The 17,834-nt window shown below is 30.0% G+C and overlaps 2 protein-coding genes across 2 annotated transcripts; one reads left to right on the top strand and one right to left on the bottom strand.

The window, feature by feature from the left end:
• Positions 1 to 5,955: 5,955 nt before the first annotated feature.
• On the bottom strand, positions 5,956 to 7,986 carry LOC119689731. The gene is made up of 2 exons (XM_038104625.1): positions 7,863 to 7,986; positions 5,956 to 7,785 (listed from the first exon to the last, which is right to left on the bottom strand). Exons 1-2 carry the CDS (start codon positions 7,938 to 7,940, stop codon positions 6,367 to 6,369), a joined length of 1,497 nt encoding a protein of 498 aa, XP_037960553.1. The 5' UTR covers positions 7,941 to 7,986; the 3' UTR covers positions 5,956 to 6,366.
• A 3,550-nt stretch (positions 7,987 to 11,536) lies between these two features.
• Positions 11,537 to 15,041, top strand: LOC119689671 (zinc finger protein 69 homolog). The gene is made up of 4 exons (XM_038104550.1): positions 11,537 to 11,716; positions 11,773 to 12,996; positions 13,055 to 13,407; positions 14,563 to 15,041. The coding sequence occupies exons 1-4, from the start codon at positions 11,549 to 11,551 to the stop codon at positions 14,834 to 14,836; spliced, it is 2,019 nt and encodes a 672-aa protein (XP_037960478.1). The 5' UTR covers positions 11,537 to 11,548; the 3' UTR covers positions 14,837 to 15,041.
• The last annotated feature ends 2,793 nt before the right edge of the window (positions 15,042 to 17,834 follow it).

The following is a 17,834-nucleotide window of genomic DNA, read 5'->3' as shown; positions in this document are numbered from 1 at the left end:
AGGCATGTGACAGGGCGAAGATAATATTTAAATATGACATGAAATTAGTAAAATAATATTTAATCTTAACATAATTTAAATCTACACTGGAAATATATAATCAAATAACTAATAGTTCGATATAAGAAGGATATTTACTACACTTAGTTCCACAGCAGTGTTGGGCATATTTAATATTAAGGACTACGAAGTAAAATATTGTTTAAATCGAATTACTATCTACTGATTTATGATTCGTCGATTTGATAATCTTAGGCGACATATCAAGCTTCTTGATTTTTTTTGAATCAGAATTTTTTCATTTTTGACAATACAATTAGTATCACGAGACTTTTGTGAAATATAACAAATAGTTAAGTAAATATCAAAAAATAAAAAAACTCCAGCATTGTCAAAAAATTTTGGAGCATATTGCACATAGTTTAGTATAGTTTAGAATATCCTGTAATATAATATCAGAAAACTATTTTTATATATGTCTTTTAATCGACCGGGTAAACGATTAGGAACGCCATATTAAGCATTGTGATGTTTGATTGTTACAGGCATATCATCATATATATATATCTTGAAACTTGGAACGCACTACATGAACTGCCTCAAAATCAGCAGAAGTACTTGATATTCCAAATTGTAAGGTTAAATTGCATACCGACTGCATATCTGAAAGGTACTTTTTTGGACTACTTCACATAAGAAATAATAAGTAGATGTTTTTTCGTTATTTATTTAGGCATATCCACCGTAATAAATGCATGACATCAATATGTTAATAAACCGAAAAAATATACTAAATAAATCCGTATTCTACAGATATATCTAGCGAGATTTATTTCTGGGAATACTCACATAACGGCTATAAAGTTTCTACCTCATATATACTGTATAATAGATAATACTTTTTTTTATTTTATTGTTAATTTTAATTATTTGTTGAAACCAATTATATATCTACTATCCAATTTTTTTTGTAAATAATAAGAATGAATGAAGTTTTACTATACGAAATTAAAAGATATACATTGAACACAGAAAACACTAACTTTTTATTTGAATGGTTGCTTTCCTATATCAATATATGAGTTTATTAAGAATATCACATTTTTGTAAATTTAAATAGATATTTGAGGGTAAAGTTATGTTTCTTAGACCATCAGTTTAACAATCTATTATAAGCAATTTAAGTGATCAAATAATAAATAACTAAATAAAAAATAATTTTATTAATATTATAATTGATTTATTATTTTATGTAAATTGATTGAATTTTAAATAATTTTATAAATTTTATATAAAGAAAATTCTCCAATAAATTCAGATGATTGAATGTTTTAAGTAGTATTATTTAAAAGTTAATTAATTAAAAAGCAATCCATAGGTGATAATATTAGATATTCTCTATGACAGTAAAAAAAAAACAAAATTTTATAAATATGTTTTGTTTCAGTTCATATATGTATATATATATATCCTAATAATCTTATCCTTCCTGATTCCTCCTAATATAACTTAAATGTTATCGTTTAATTTATTCAATATAAAAATATTAAAATGATCAGTTAATATATAATGATAGAATTGAATTAAATAACTAATTGTTATTGTAGTAAAAAAAAATATAAAAAAACAAAATTAATTTATATAACTAAAAATACATATTTTTTTTTGAATAAAATCCTGCTAAAACATAAACTTTCCTAATTAATTCTAAAAAGTTAAAGTTGCCAAATTGGATATATTATTACATCTAAAAGTAAAATGTATGTATATTTATAATACTTTTTTAATGGAATAGATTGTGAATTATATTATTATGAATAATAAACTTTTTACATATAAATAATAATTTCTTAAATGATCTTTAAGTTAACAAATCAAAAAAATATTGTAAAATCTAATTAATAAAATTCCAATCATTAGATAAAGATTAGATAAAGCATGACATAAGTATGGTTAGCCCTAAAACCAAAAATAAACATACAAACTAATAAATAAGCTATTAATAATAACTAAACTTCTAATAATAAATAAAGTAATATACTAATTTTAATTGATAAGTTAAATCGATTTATTAAAAATCCGAAGGAGTTGAATTGAAGGAGTTGAAGAGTAATCATTCAACAAGAACTAAAATAATTATCAATTTAGCAATATATTGTGCGGCTGATAATATCATCTTTCAATGGAATTACACAATTCTGAAGAGGTGTAAATTTTGGATGACTATTAGGGACTATAAACGCAAATGAGGAGCACACATTATTTGATATGCCCTTAATTTCGTATTGGATGAGGAACCTACGTCAGATCATATAAATATGTACAAGCTTAATTAATTGTAAATTACCATAAGGATAAACATTTTTTGAGAACCAAAAAAAAATTACTATTCTCTTTCTGCAATAAGGAATAACTACGTTTCTTAATTTCATTAACTATTATAAAATCATATGAAATAGGTGGGTGTCCTATACAATTCTTTTCCTGCTAATCCACCAGAAACTCCACCAGAATGCTATTTTTTATATATATTTGAAATCATTTATATTTATATAAATATTTTATATATATTCCAAATAATTAATTATGGGTAATATTGTCTTAGTTTTATTAATTGCGATTTTTAAAAACAATTTGTTTTGTCACATAAAAAAATTGCGAAATTAACGAATTTATCCAATCAATCAAATTTTATATTAAATTATATTGTTATTGCTTGAATTGTTAAAGAACTTTATGTCATAATTAGACACAGATTACCAAAAACGTTTTTCGGTATTTTATAATTAACCCATTAAATAAATAACGACCTATCTGATCATAATCATAAAATTCACAAAAGTATAAGTTTTAAGGTTAAAATGAACATATTTTAAAAACATATGATATAAAATTAAGTTCTCTATTAAATTTTTTTTTAAATATTTATCAATTTAAATAAGTTCTATATTCAATTATAATTAATAAATTTTAATAATTGATTTAAATAATATTTTTAAAATAATACATTAATATAATGATAGCAATGTAAAGCACAAGGAACTGAAATAAATAATAAAAATAAATAAATTCTAATTGAAAGAAGAATATTAATCTTAAAAAATTACACAAAATAATATAATAATAAGCAAAATATTTAAATAATTAATTAAAAATCTTCTTCTATATTCAACATTGAATCTAGAAACTAAATCAGATTCACTTTTTTTGAACTGATAAAGACTTCTATTAGATTTTTCCATACAAAATCTTACTCAAAAAAATTCTATAAAACAAAATAAATCATATAGGTATATACAATTGACATTTTATGAAATCAACTAAATTAAATCCTTCAATTAAAAAAAATAAAAGAATACAAAATTATAGCCACTCTAATTACTAGAAAGTCCATGCAGTAATTATAGCGTAAGTCTCTATAATAATTAAAAAAAATAATAAGTTTAAATTAAAACTATAATCTTCTTCTCAATAAACGTATACATATTCACTAATATACTTATAAAAAAAATTAAAAAAAAATTAATTAAGAATATTTTGAGTTCTAAGATGGATAAGTTTATTATATTGTAAATAGCTTGATTGTATCACTGAACCGCGGTATAATTCTAAGAATTTTAACTGTATTTATACATTCATGAATTTGGATATATCCTATCCATACAGTCTTCATTCTAGGAAATTTCTGAAAGAAACACTTACTGATACACAAAAACATTGTAATAAACTTTCTAATTAAGAAATAATTTGTTTTTTAAATACCATAAATATTATTTATAATTTTTTAAAATTATAAAAAAAAAATTCTAACATCGGGGATGCAAAAAATTTCATCGATGAGAACTCTACAAACTAGTCATGTTGTTATCTCTAAAGTGAATAATTTTTTAGTCCCAATAATGAATCATTTATTTATAACTTAAAAAAATTAAGGTTGTAAGATGTTAATATAATACATAAAAATTCGACTAAAAAAATAATTATAAAATAAAAATATTATAAAATATTTTTTAAAAGATTTCAACATTAAGTCACTGAATCCAATTAAAATACGGAATATTAAATGGAATAAAAATTGATGTATATCCCGTTTTAAAGATATTCGAAGTTTTTTGACTGATGGTCTTTTTTTAATGTGCGATACTTCGTCGTTCTGTATCTCAGTAAACCTTTACAACGAATCCATAATTAATAAATTACTTAGATATAAAAATGAGTCATACACAGGGGTCACAAAAAACTTTCCGCAATAGGTGATATATATAAATAGTTCACCATTTATTATATATAATTGAAAAAAATGCAGATGTACTATTTGATCAAAATAGAACGAGAAGTTAAAAAAAAAACGCAAAATTTTAATTTTTAATCATTTTCTTTATTATCGCCTTCAAAATACTCTCTTCCTGCAGCAATACACGCACACCACCGCTTGATCCAATTTTCCATACAAATTTTATAGGCCGCCGAAGGTATGGCCTTTTATGTCCTCTATGGTCGCAAAACGCGTTCCTCGCTATGGCAATTTAAGTCTGGGGAAGGGGAAAAAGTCACACGGGGCCATATCTGGAGAGTACGGTGTTGGTGTTAGTTGATGATATTGGTGGAGTTTTTGGCCAAAAACTGTGACACAACCAACGCTGTGTGAGCCGGTGCGTTATCGTGGTGTAAAATCCATGAGTTTTCTTTCTATAAATCTGGCCTCTTTTTACGAATAGCCTCACGCAAACGACGCATAACGACTAAATAATACTCCTTATTGACCATTTGACTATCCGGAAGGAATTCATAGTGTACCACACCACGAATATCGAATATCGAAGAAAACATTCATCATAACCTTTATTTTGGACCGTCTTTGGCGTTCTCTTTTCGGCTTCGGCTCACCTTAAAAGAACCATTCGGTCGATTGTTGTTTGGTGGGCATGTCAAATTCATAGACTCATGCCTCATCACCAGTTATGATGCGTTCGATGAATGTAGGGTCACTATCTACGTTTCTGCGTTGGAAATGATCTCTTTGGCCACATCACAACGACGCTTTTTTTGAATAAAATTTAGCTAAAAATCGCCATACGAAAATTTTTTGACTTCTTCGTATAGACGCCAAAAAAACTAATTGTACGATATGCGTTAAACTTTGACAGAATGTACATTAAGACTGAAAAGTTTTCGGAAATTCTCATTTAAAATTCGCGCGCTGTATATTTTTCGATATTTTAAGTTTATGTAGTTTGGCAGCACTGTCCTTAATTACTATGCAAAAAATGAGCGCGATCTGTCAGACAGTTCGTTTACGGCAGCTGTTGAAACCAGTTCACCTCAGTAGTGCGTTGCGAAATGTCTTCGACGGTCGTACGACCGTCCTGGAAGGCTTTGTACCACTCATAAACTTGAGTTTTCGATAAAACTGATTCCCCATAAGCCTTTTGTAGCATTCGCAACGATTCTGCACACGAAATTTCGTTCGAAACACAAAATTTGATGCAAACTCTTTGTTCAATATTTTTTTCCATTGTTTTTTCGCAACGCACTACTGAGGTGAACTGGTTTCAACAGCTGCCGTAAACGAACTGTCTGACAGATCGCGCTCATTTTTGGCATAGTAATTGTCCCTAATTGCTGCCAAACTACATAAACTTAAAATATCGAAAAATATACAGCGCGCGAATTTTAAATGAGAATTTCCGAAAACTTTTCGGTCTTAATGTATATAATAGTATTGCCAGCGTGAAAATAAAAAAATTTTACCGATTGGATAAGCGCGGGAATTCGAAAAAAGAACGAATAAGTTCTTTTTTGATCACAAGGTATATGATTAGTTTACCATTATGTATTATATATATATAATATATAATTGAAAAAAAGGCAGATGTATATATTTTTTTTATTTAATAACATATTCATTTAATGTGAAATATTCACAGAACAATCGTTAGGTAATTAATACAAGATAAAGATATTTGATTTTTAATGATTTACAAGAATGACAATTTTTCTTCATATCTGGAAGAGTTCCTTTGTTTTCAAGTAGTATCAACTACTCTTTTTAGATTTATCGAACTTTCTCATTATCATTATTGAATATTGTGCAAGGAATGTGATATTAGTTTTTTGCATTAATCTTAAATTCTTAATAATGTTAACTTTGATACTATGTGAAATGTGTAGTGTTATGTGTTCTAAAAGCTTTATTTTGATATATGAAAAGTTACTTAAAACTTTTTATCTTTACGTTTTTTATGTTTCTTATTAGTGCACGGCTTAAATTCGACAAATTTTGATAAAAGTTTTTAATTTTGATGGCAACGAGAAGACTTATTGGAGTAAGGTTGCTGATATGCCTTTCTTCTCGTTCTAATATTCTTAAAATATTTTCTTATTCTTTGTTCCCTTTCTACCTTTCTTTGTGCCATTGTATTTTGGTACAACTTTTTCATTTTTAGTTTCAACTTTATCATCCATATCAGAGTTCTTCCCTGTATTTTGAATATTATTTCCATCACCATCTTTATTAAAAATCTTTACTTGATTTGGGGACTTTTCACCAGTGGTAAAAGCTTTGAAATTTTGCTTTGCACTTTGCTCCAAAGTTTCACCAGCAGACTTCATCACCTTGCCATATTTCTTAACAAACTTCTGATCATTGTATAGCTTTTTGCCTACCCCATATTGCAATTTGTCATTCCTTTGAGATAGTTGTAGATTTGCACCCAGGCCTTGGTTACCAGCAGTTACAGATGGCGAAACATTTTCACTCAAACCCTTTGCATTGAAATTGTTTTTATAACATTTTGGCTTAACTTTATTTGCATTCTCTTTAATTAATCTAGTCATCTTTCCACATTTAGGACCAGCATTCTCAATGGATGATGTATCATCAATTTTGAGAACGTGATCCTTGACGTCAGACTGACCTTTCTGATCTACCGCACCTTTTTTATATCCCGGTACACGGAGAGCTTGTGTAGCATTCCTTTGCGATAGTTGTACTTTTGCACCCAGGCCAAGATTACTAACATTTGTAGGTGGAGAAGTTTTCTTATTCAAACCCTTTGCATTGTTTAGTTTATGACTTTTGAGTTTAACTTTGTTTGCATCTTCATTAACCAATTTAACCATCTTTCCACATTTGGGACCAGCATTCACCGTGGGTGATGTATCACCAATTTTGAGAATATCATCCTTAACCGTTGGTACACGGAGAGCTTCTGTAGCACTCCGTTGTGATAGTTGTACTTTTGCACCCAGGCCAAGATTACTAACATTTGTAGGTGGAGTAGTGTTCGTATTCAAACCCTTTGCATTGTGTTTGTTATGACTTTTGGGCTTAAATTTACTTGCATCCTCTTTAACAAAACCAACCGTCTTTCCACACGTAGTGTTCTCATCACCGATCTTAAGAACGTGATCTTTAAGGCTGTTCTGACTTTTGTGTTCCATCGCTTGCTGTGTTGGAATAGTGACTGCAGACTTTTTTTTAGTGCAATTATTTGTCAAATTTTTACGTATGGTGGAGTTTTCAATTGTCTGCTCCAGCGGTGGATCACATGCAACATATGACAAATAGGTCACACCTTTTTGATCGACAAAATTGTATCCATCATATATATTAAGAAATTTATGTAAATATTTTCCATCAATTTCAATTTGTACATTACTTGTTGCATTTTCTAAAGACAAGTCTGCATCAAAAAAGCGGAAATCATAGTTTTCGGGGACTTCACCTGCCTGTTCGAGAAATTCTTTTTCGGTCATCGAGGGTGGTAGGTTCATGATCATCAACTGTAAAGAAATATTTGTTTTATATATGCACATTTGCACATTCATGTGCAGTATCCGATATATGTATTTCAGCTTACCAATATGCTATTTTTTTTACATTTTCGTTTAGGTTTTTTTGGTTTCTTGGTTTGAATAGTAGAATTTAAGTCAGCCATTTAAGAGAATACCTATATTCAGGATTATCTTTATTAAAACAGCACAACTTTTTTAATAAATTTTATACTTTGCACAATCAGAAAAAAATTTTCTTTCCAATTAGCCACGTCATGATATATACTATCCTTTGGCATACTGTTTTTTCTTTTTTTACACACCAAAGAACATTTAAAATATTGGACATATTTTCTTTGGATATTCTTTGTTCGTTGCAGAACACAAATTTGTTTTCCACACGTAATAATATTAATTATATTATTAACAAACTGATCTGTATATTGAAATAATTGTTGTGAATTAAATAAAACTCATTATTGTAGTTTAGTTTATTACTCTCATACAACTCCCGTATGACAATTCCCATTCATTAAAGAAGTTTTAAATAAAAATATTAGCCCAATCAATAGATTTTGGTCCTTAATAGACAGTTATGTTGTAATATCTGGACATATAATATTTTTGATAAAACAACATATAGGCCGTGTGCAAGTTCGAGTAAATTGAGGTAAATAGTAAATTATGTCGTCATGGCAGGGAATGTTGGTATTTACCAGAATTAGGGTAAATTAGATAAAAATTACGTAAATTAGGTGATACCATTGTAAAAATTTTATAAGATATTTAATAAATAAATTTTAAAACTTTTAACCAAAAATAATAAATGAGTGCAATAAATAAATAAACAAATAATTACATAATTGGAGTGCAAAAAATCCCTAGGAAATTTCAATTTACTTTACCTCAATTCACTCAAACTCGCACACGGCCATACTAATTAAAATTTTCAATAAGTATTTTTATTCTTTGGTGCTGTTTCTATTAGTTGTTTTTTTTGGCTATTTATCAAGAAAAAATGAAAATACGGTTGTTTCATGCTAGACTGCAGATATAGTGATAATGAAACCATATATGAAGTACACTTTGGTTTTTTCTCTTTTACTAAACTGCATCAGAGTATAAAAAAAACAATCAAAACATATAAAAACTGATGAGTATCACCAACAAGTATATAATCATACTCTTTGTTTATATACTCTTTGGTATCATTAAAGACGATTCAATATATAATAAATTAATTAATTTATAGGAAATAAATAATCATTATTTAAGTTTTAATAGTTTAACGAAAGCATTTCCAAATATGCAAAAACTAAAAGTTCTTTTCTATTTCTAACAGGAGTTTCAAATCGTGCCTTTAGAATCATATGTTCATTACTATTATATGTATGTGAATATATTTATATCCTCTTTACTTCACATTGTCTCACTAATGTCGCTCTGAGAATTTGAGTGAAAAATTAAGCCTAGAAAGGGTCTACTAGTAGGATGATCGGTGAGTTTGTTCCTGAAGCGCACTCTATGTATTAAATATTCTTCGGCTCTGCTTAATATCGTAAACAAAATTTTACGGCATCCGATAAACAAAATCGCACCAATTATCGCAAAAATTATTAGGATCGGTTCGGATAAGGAAATTGTTTACTGTTGAAGACACACTCAAACGTTAGAAGCAATATGTTTTATCAATGTGCACCTAGAATCTCCAAACTCTTTGCAGAGAAGGTGCATATATACAGCTGATTAAGATTGTCAAGAAATACAAGGCTGACATCACCGCTTTGCTGGAAATGCGATGGACGGTACAAGGATCCTTTAAACGAGAGCATTGTGGCATCTGCTATAGTTCCATGTAACAAAGCAAGAATTCGGTGTAGAATTTGCGGTAAGCCGAAGGTTGAGATATTTGGTCTCAACCTTCACTCCAATAAACGAAAAGTTTGTTAAAATCTGTATTAGGGTAAAATATTTTTTACATTAGCCTAATTTGTACCTTTGTCCCCACGGAAGATAAAGATGACGACATCAAGCAAACTTTATATGATCAGCTTAAACAAGCATGCTGTCCTCATCATGATGTCAAAACGATTGTAAAAGACTTCAACGCAAAGAAGTGATCTTTGGTGCTCAGTTCAGCTCAGAAAAGTTTACTGATGTGACAGAAAGCGAAGATGAATTGTGATTCCATCTACCGATCATAATGAACTTAAACAGCTGCAATGCGACTTGTTAGAAACCAATTTATTAGCGATCACATTTGTTTAAATATTTATTTATTTATGATTGTAGTGATGTAATTATGCTTTAAAATCTATAAGATAAATGCATTTAGTATTAATACTTAAAATAAATTATTTTACTTACTCTTGGTCGCTGCCACCACCTTGCTTGGCAATTCATATATGCACTGGGTTGCATTTGGCAATAATAAACTGAACAGTTGCAATAACTAAAGAAATTTTACAAATATTTTAAGAAGCGGAGTTCTAGCACGGCTCAAAAACAACAAAGCTGTAGGTGCCGATGGTTTACCGGCTGAGCTGTTTAAAGCTAAAAGCAAAGAGCTATCAAAATACGTACTACAGCTAATTCGCACAATACGGTCGGATGAATGCATTCCAAATGACTGGAATGCCCTACCCACCAAAATGGTGATCCTGCAAACTGCACCAACTATAGCGTGATCAGTCTTTTAAATATCGATTATAAGGTCAAATGTACTAAGTGAAGGATTGAAGCCAATTGTTAACCAACTGATTGAACCTTATCAGTGTGGCTTCAGTTCTGGCAAATCGACCATAGATCAGACATTCACAGTAAGTCAAATTCTGGAGAATACCCAAAAAAAACAAATCGACACACATGCACCTACTTGTCGACTTCAAAGCTGCTTTGGCACTACGACTAGAAGCACACTCTATGCCGCTACGTCTGAATTTGATATCCCAGCAAAACTTATACGGTTATATAAAATGACGTTGATCAACATCACCAGCTCCGTTAGTATCGGAAAGAACCTTTCCGAGCCGTTTGATACCAAGCGAGGTTTCAGACAGGGTGACGCCTTGTCTTGTAACTACTTCAACCTGATGTTAGAAACGATAATTCGAGCGGCAGATTTAACACAAGTAAAGTACAAACTGAGAGCATAACACAAATAAAGTGCCAAATTACGCTCTTTACACAGCTTTTCATGGAACAGCTTTGTGTAAAGTCTGGTGAGCACACCAGTACCGCGCAATTAAACAATACAAAAATTCAAATTCATGATAAAACAGCTGATACACACATACACAAAAGTTTTTCTCGAGTAAAGTCTGTATAGCTTTTTTAAATTTCGACAGGGATGTTATGATCTCTCAGATGCTCTCATGTACTTGAAAATTTGCTGGTGGAATGCACAGTGTTACTCAATATTACTACGAGTAGCTCGTGGAACAGACCTATTATGTATATAGAAATATAGCATTCCATGAAGTATGAGAAAATGCAACCCTGTGACTTGTTGGCTGGATGAACACCCTTCCATATTTTGTTGAAAGGCATTATATGTTGTTTAAAATTAATTTTACGGAATTTGTTTTAAATTTCACAATTAAATTGTGTGCCATTTATTAGCTAAGGGTAAATACGTAAATTTTGTTACAATACAACTTCATTTATTCGTGTTTTGTTTGGTTTCAATTATATTGAATTTACTCCTTTTCTGTATATACGCAAATCATCAAAAGTAAAATACATTTTTAACTCTTTTAAGATTTTTGGTAATATGGAGCGGGACCAGAATGAAAGGAATGTTGTTGAACTAGATTGGCACCGGTGGTGTCGTCTATGCGCTAAACAGGATTCCAACAATTGCAGTGTTTTTTCTTGCAAAGAGTTAGATGGAGTGGATACGAATATTGCTACCGCAATTGGAAAATATTTTTGGGTGAATGTGCGTGATATTCCATATAAAAGTGACAATTTTACTAATTCATTTTTTTTTTGTAGATCAAACGTTGCGATGACTTGCCGAAAACTTTATGTCATGAATGCTATGGCCTAATATCGTCATTAATATCTTTCACTGATAGAGTAAACAAGGTACAATCCATGTACTCTGTTTTGCAAAACTTGAATACTAATGAAAGGAGTATGCTTATAAAAGCGCGTACACAATATGGACTAATAGATAATGAACGTCGATTTATATTTAAAGAGGAAGTGTTGAATGACAGCTTAAATGGTTCAACAGAAAATGATTCCGATGAAATAGGAAAAATTTATTACGAAATCGAAGAATCAGAAGAAGCTACTGATGAGAAAGCTATGTTAGAAGAAAAATATACATACATAGAATATTCTAATCAAGACGACTTAAAGCATAGCCGTACACGGTTAGTCTCTAGTTTGGATAGAGAACAAGAACATCGGAAAACTGCAAGAACTGCTACAACAGACATTGACAAAAAATCTAGTGCAGCTGTTATAGAAGAAGTTAACGATATGGAAGTTGATAGTTTTGAGATATACAGTGAAGGTGATTACAAAGTTGAAGCTGATGAACATGATGATGACATTATTGATAATAAAGAGGTTGAAGATGATGGTGACACTGAGTTGGATACTGAAGCGGAAACAGAATTTTATACTGAACACGATGCTGAAGTAGATACTAAAAATAGTCATATTTCAATTGATGAAGATCATGATGACGCAGATATTGACTATTTATCGCAACAACAAAACGATGACACGAAGAGTGAATCGTTTTCACAATCTGTTACTGAGTCGCATTTAAGTATATACGATGAGGATTTAAGGTTTACTTGCAAACACTGTAATCGAATATATAAAAATCCTACATCTTACCGCAAACATATGATGGTCATACACGATGTAGAACCAGACATTCCAGAATTTATATGTTCTCAATGCAACAAAGTTTTTATTACGGTAAGGCAATTAAATACTCACATACGAACACATTTGCCACCTGAGGAGAAAATGAGAACACCGTGTCCGCATTGTCCAAAGAAATTTTCAACAGCTGCCGTATTGAAACAACATGTCGCTTGCGTTCACTCAAATCATACTCCATTCATTTGTGACATTTGTGGTAAGCGTTTGAAAACACGAGCAGCTTTAAATGAACATAAATTTGTTCACACTAGTGATTGTCCCTTTGAGTGCGATGTATGTCATAAGAGATTCAAAAACAAGGCACGCTTAAAGGTAAATATATCTGACGAAAAATAATTCCACAGACTAACAACGATTAAAATTTTTTCAGTTGCATGCAGATATACATACTGCCTGCATTTATACATGTACGGTCTGCGGCATGAATCTAAATACCCGGAGAACACTTAAAATGCATATGTTGGTACATTCTGATGAAAGACAGTTCAAATGTGATTTTTGCCAAGCATCTTTTAAAAGAAGTAAAGCTTTAAAGAATCACCTTATTTTACATACTGGCTTAAGACCCTATAAATGTGACTTTTGCCAATTAACGTTTTCGAACGGCTCAAATTGTCGTTCGCATACAAAAAAAACACATCCTGTTGAATTAGCTGAACAAGAAGCAAAAGGTGTGCAAAAGAAAATCGTTACAGTTCCAAACATTGACGAGTTACGATCATGGTAAGGAAATATCTATAAAAAGTTTTTTATATACTTCATACAATTGTGAAGAGTTATATTTAGTTTAGCGTTTACTACAGTCGTTTCATGAATTTTAAAGTGATCGGGTATACTTCCGAGAGCCATTCGTCTTTTCAAAAGATCTCCTTGTATATATGGGTTAGGATATAGATGATAGTGTAATAATAGTGTGAGAGATATAGGAATTCCTTAGGAGTAAGAATGGATTGGGTATGGATGGGATAGAAATTAAAGTCAACTTGGATGAAGGAGAACAAATTTAATCACTTCAATATGGCGGGTCCAAAGATCGATTTAGACTCAAGTTTATTAAATGTTTATTAAGAAACTATATTTTAAATGAATTGGAAGGAAGACTATGTCAGCTGAATATACGTTCTTTGATATTTGTATAAAGCAACTTCTTTAGTTGATAAAGTCAATTAAGCCTTTTCACCTAAAACGTGAATGTGGCAAATATGATATGTGTGACAAGTTGTTAATATAAGGGTTTGTCTGTTATTCAATATATTTATTTGTTTTACAATCTGGTTGTCTGTCCATCTGTCTAATTATTTGTGGAATAATTGATTTCAGTTTTTAGTTTTAGTTGGAATAAATTTTTGCATTAGAACTTTTTCTGAGTCCAAGCAAATCAAATCGAAAAATTATTGAAATTATAATTGATTATCTTACAACGGAAACATACAATAACTCCCATAAATAGTTATATATTTCACATTTATAATTTTAAGCGAACAAACAAAGTAGATTTTGTTTAGAAGTTGGAAAAACAATATATGTATTGTCAATAATAGACTATTTGTATGAATTTTGTTCTAGTTTCTTCAAAATTATGTCTACTCAATTTGAGTTTCTTATTTTCAATACAATTTTTTATTAATAACTTATCACTTATTGATTTTATTCTCAATAATCAATTATTAATAATAATATTAGCAAAAATTGTTATATTATTAATAAGCAATTATAGATTTGCTTTTGAATAGCAATTAATTTACTGCTCGGAGTATATTCTAAACACATTTAAGAAATCGTATATAACAACATCAGTACTTTAAATGATATTAATTTATAATTACAATTAATTTTTAGCGGCTATTTCTGTTTATCTAATTATACATTTTTTTTTAGTCCAAAAATGCTTAATAATCCACGCAGTGTAAATCGTTCGAGTGGCGGGCTACCAGTGAAGGTGCGTCAATTATTAATTGCAGCCGAAGAGCGCGAAAAGCAGTTGGCTTTAGAAGCTGAAGAAGCTCAATTGACTGAAACCGCAGAAACTTTGGCCAATATATCAAAAGTTGTAAGGTATAATACTGATCAAAAACAAAGTAATTCGTCAGAGATCAAAGTCGTAGAAGACAGTGATAGTGAAACAGTTGTTTATGAAGTAATAGAATATTAAGATTCTTATTTTATTTGTTATTATAGTTCTATAAAAATTAGTTAATTTTTATATTTTTTAACTAAACTAAAAAAGATGGAAAACAATTATTGCTCAGCTAAGAGCGTAATCATATCATCTATTAAGTCCATTAAAAGGAGTTATAGTTTTGTTTATTTTGCACGACAATTGTGTTAAATTTAGTTTCTAAAATTTATATTTTGGAATACTGGAACATTTCTATTTCATTATATTTAATTGCCTTAATTTAATTGTAATTATTTGTTCATAATTAAAAATTTTATTTATATACCCAAAGCATATATTTAAAATATACCAAATAAATAAACTGAATTATCTAAGAAAAGAATTTTATGAAATAATAGAGGTTAAGTATAATAGAGTATATATAATAGAGTATATATAACATAATAGAGTAAAGTTCTAGTAAAGTGTAATTTATTATGTGTAAATCCTTATTTTCGTTATTACTAGAATAGAATGATAGCTCCAAAAAAGGTGCACTTACTTAACTATAACATCTGTTCCAATCACTTCACATATAATAATTCTAAAACAACAGAACACTTTTCTCACACATTTTGCTTAAAGAATATTTTGATTAGCTCAGAATCAGAAGATTCTTTTTCCTGTTCAATAAGAATAGAAAAATTAAATCAAGTAAAATAGCTTTCGTCAGAGTGAAAATGTAATTTATTTTCCTCTCATTCACTAAAAGACAAGCAAGTACTAAAATATGTACCAAGCGAAATACTTTGTTGCTGCTGTTTACCCTGAGCGCACAGGTCCGAGGAAGAAACGCAATTCAAAATATTCAAAGCTTATATTTTCTCGGAACTGGATATAATGCAAAGAAAGAAAAAACGATTTGACATAACTATATACTCAAAAAGAGAAGATTTGGATAATTGAAAAGATAATATTAATTGCAGACATCATAGATCTAACAAAATTTTAAGAGCTTGAAGAAAAAAAATGATGGATGCAACAGATTGTAGAACTCTTTCTTTTCGGAACGTGTCTGTACACGTCGTTATTAAATTTTGAGGGGAGCTTATTTTTTGTGTGAAATAAATTTTATTCTATTTGGCCTGATTCTTTCGGACTCGGTACCACAGCTGGTAGACGATCCAAAGGGACTCCATCCGTTTCTCTTTTTGATTAGCCAATGCCTCGTTAATAATGTGCTGTAACTTCTCTTCTCTCTTTCTATTTGCGGACCAGTGGTGGTCTCGTTTCTAGTTTCTCGTTTGTGTACTGTATTGCATGTCCTATTTGTCTTTCGTTTTGGTAAATATTATACTTTTATCGATGCACCCCATGTTTTCGACGTAGCTTATTACTCTGTGTGCTCTGTATATATTTCTCTTTTTTTTTTAAATTGTTTTGATTTTGCTTTTCTTGAGCGATTAGATGTTTTTATTCTGTGAATTGCTGTCATCATATGTTGGTTTGATGTCTCCTTTGTAGACAGTAGGAATCTAATGAGAGTTAATATATATTCGATATTGTCTTCACCTTCAAATCCTGTGGTCAGTTTGCCAGAGAAATCTTGAGTGGTCTTAGAAAAATGGTTCTCCTAAATGTATACCAGTTAATTCAGAATTAATTTCAATACACTGGATTAGACTTAGATTTTGTTTGTTTTCCCAAGTTTTAGCCATGTTGACATGACGGTGTTGAATAATTGTTGTAGCTGAAATTGTTTTTGTTCTGGTGTTTTGGAACCGATTTCCGAACCTAAAATATATGTATTGTAACAATTCATGGGTTGGCACGGGACTCGTCCTTGTATGATCTATATGGGATGGTAGCTAGTAGATTCTAAGGTAGCTGAGTTTTTGCCATTTGTAGTTTTGGCATATAATAATCCCACGTTTTACGTAGATTGTTAGAGCGTTGAGCTGTCATAGTCTTAATGGTTTATTTCACTATTTTCAAACGATTACCTCTCATGGAGTATATATTGCGCTGTTAGTTAGTGTTTCATACGTATTTCACCTAGAAATATGAAAGCATGGTACATTTTTAGTGATCAGTACCTGAAGTGTTTCAAAGTTGGTGAGAACATTTTCTTTGAAGTTGATACTACCTCTTTGCAAAAAAATTATTTCAATCTATTTAAAGCACTCTGTTTATGACAAAAAGCTGTAGGTTATCCTGCAATAACAGGTATAAAATTGAATATTTGATTTGTCTTTGCAATTCATATACATAAATTTGGTTTATTTAAAATATAGTTTTAAACGTAGGTTGAATATAAATTCTGATCTGTATGGTATATAAGTACATGTCTGATATAAAACGATTCGAAAGAAATAAAGCAAATTTCAGTTGAGTGAAACAAAGGAGATGGAAGTTATGATAAGTGTACACACTAAAAATTTCTAATACGTTTTACGTAAATTATAAGGTTATTCTTCATCAGAATACTCTAGAGAGCAGCCAGTTGAGAAATTATACTGATTGATCAACAACTGCCTTTTTGCTGTGCTTTCTGCGTCATCATGTAGAAAATCGGAATTCCATGTTGATTTACATCTCTTTCTATGACTGCTCAAGGGTTTGAATGATTGTCTTTGATTTCTGTATTCAATAACCTTTTCCCTCAAAGGATATAGTGGTTTTGTGCAGCTATTGTTATCATTATTTGAACTATTCAGTGCTCTAAAGCAGAAATTTGTCTTTTCATTTGCTGTATCCGGAGTCGACATAAATATTTCTTCCGGCTTAAGCTCTTCAAAAAGTGAATCTACCTTATCAACCGTAATAAACATTTTTTCTTGTTCTTCTGAGCTAGTATTTTGTCTCAATGAGGACTTACAAGTTTTTTCTTGTGTAATGTCAGCAAATAAGGATGTTATATTATCAGAATCGATAAATAATTGTTTGTTATAACCTGAGTCATTGCAACCTCTTAACAAATATTGGATACTCTCTTTATCTGCTAACCTGCGGTTTAAATTAACTTTAGGTGCAACTTCTTCTTCTTCTTCTT

This window comes from Teleopsis dalmanni, chromosome X (assembly GCF_002237135.1).
Source record: "Teleopsis dalmanni isolate 2A chromosome X, ASM223713v2, whole genome shotgun sequence".
NCBI classification, from domain to species: domain Eukaryota; kingdom Metazoa; phylum Arthropoda; class Insecta; order Diptera; family Diopsidae; genus Teleopsis; species Teleopsis dalmanni.
The sequence above is the reverse complement of the archived record's forward strand: the minus strand, read 5'-3'. Positions and strand labels throughout refer to the sequence as shown.

Bases quoted from the DNA above. Each gene is read 5' to 3' on its own strand.
- LOC119689731 (XM_038104625.1), bottom strand. From the start codon at position 7,940: ATGGCTGACTTAAATTCTACTATTCAAACCAAGAAACCAAAAAAACCT. The intron at 7,786-7,862 runs GTAAGCTGAAAT...ATTTCTTTACAG, and splicing joins GTAAAAAAAATAGCATATTG to TTGATGATCATGAACCTACC.
- LOC119689671 (XM_038104550.1), top strand. From the start codon at position 11,549: ATGGAGCGGGACCAGAATGAAAGGAATGTTGTTGAACTAGATTGGCAC. The intron at 12,997-13,054 runs GTAAATATATCT...AAATTTTTTCAG, and splicing joins AAAACAAGGCACGCTTAAAG to TTGCATGCAGATATACATAC. The intron at 13,408-14,562 runs GTAAGGAAATAT...ATTTTTTTTTAG, and splicing joins ATTGACGAGTTACGATCATG to TCCAAAAATGCTTAATAATC.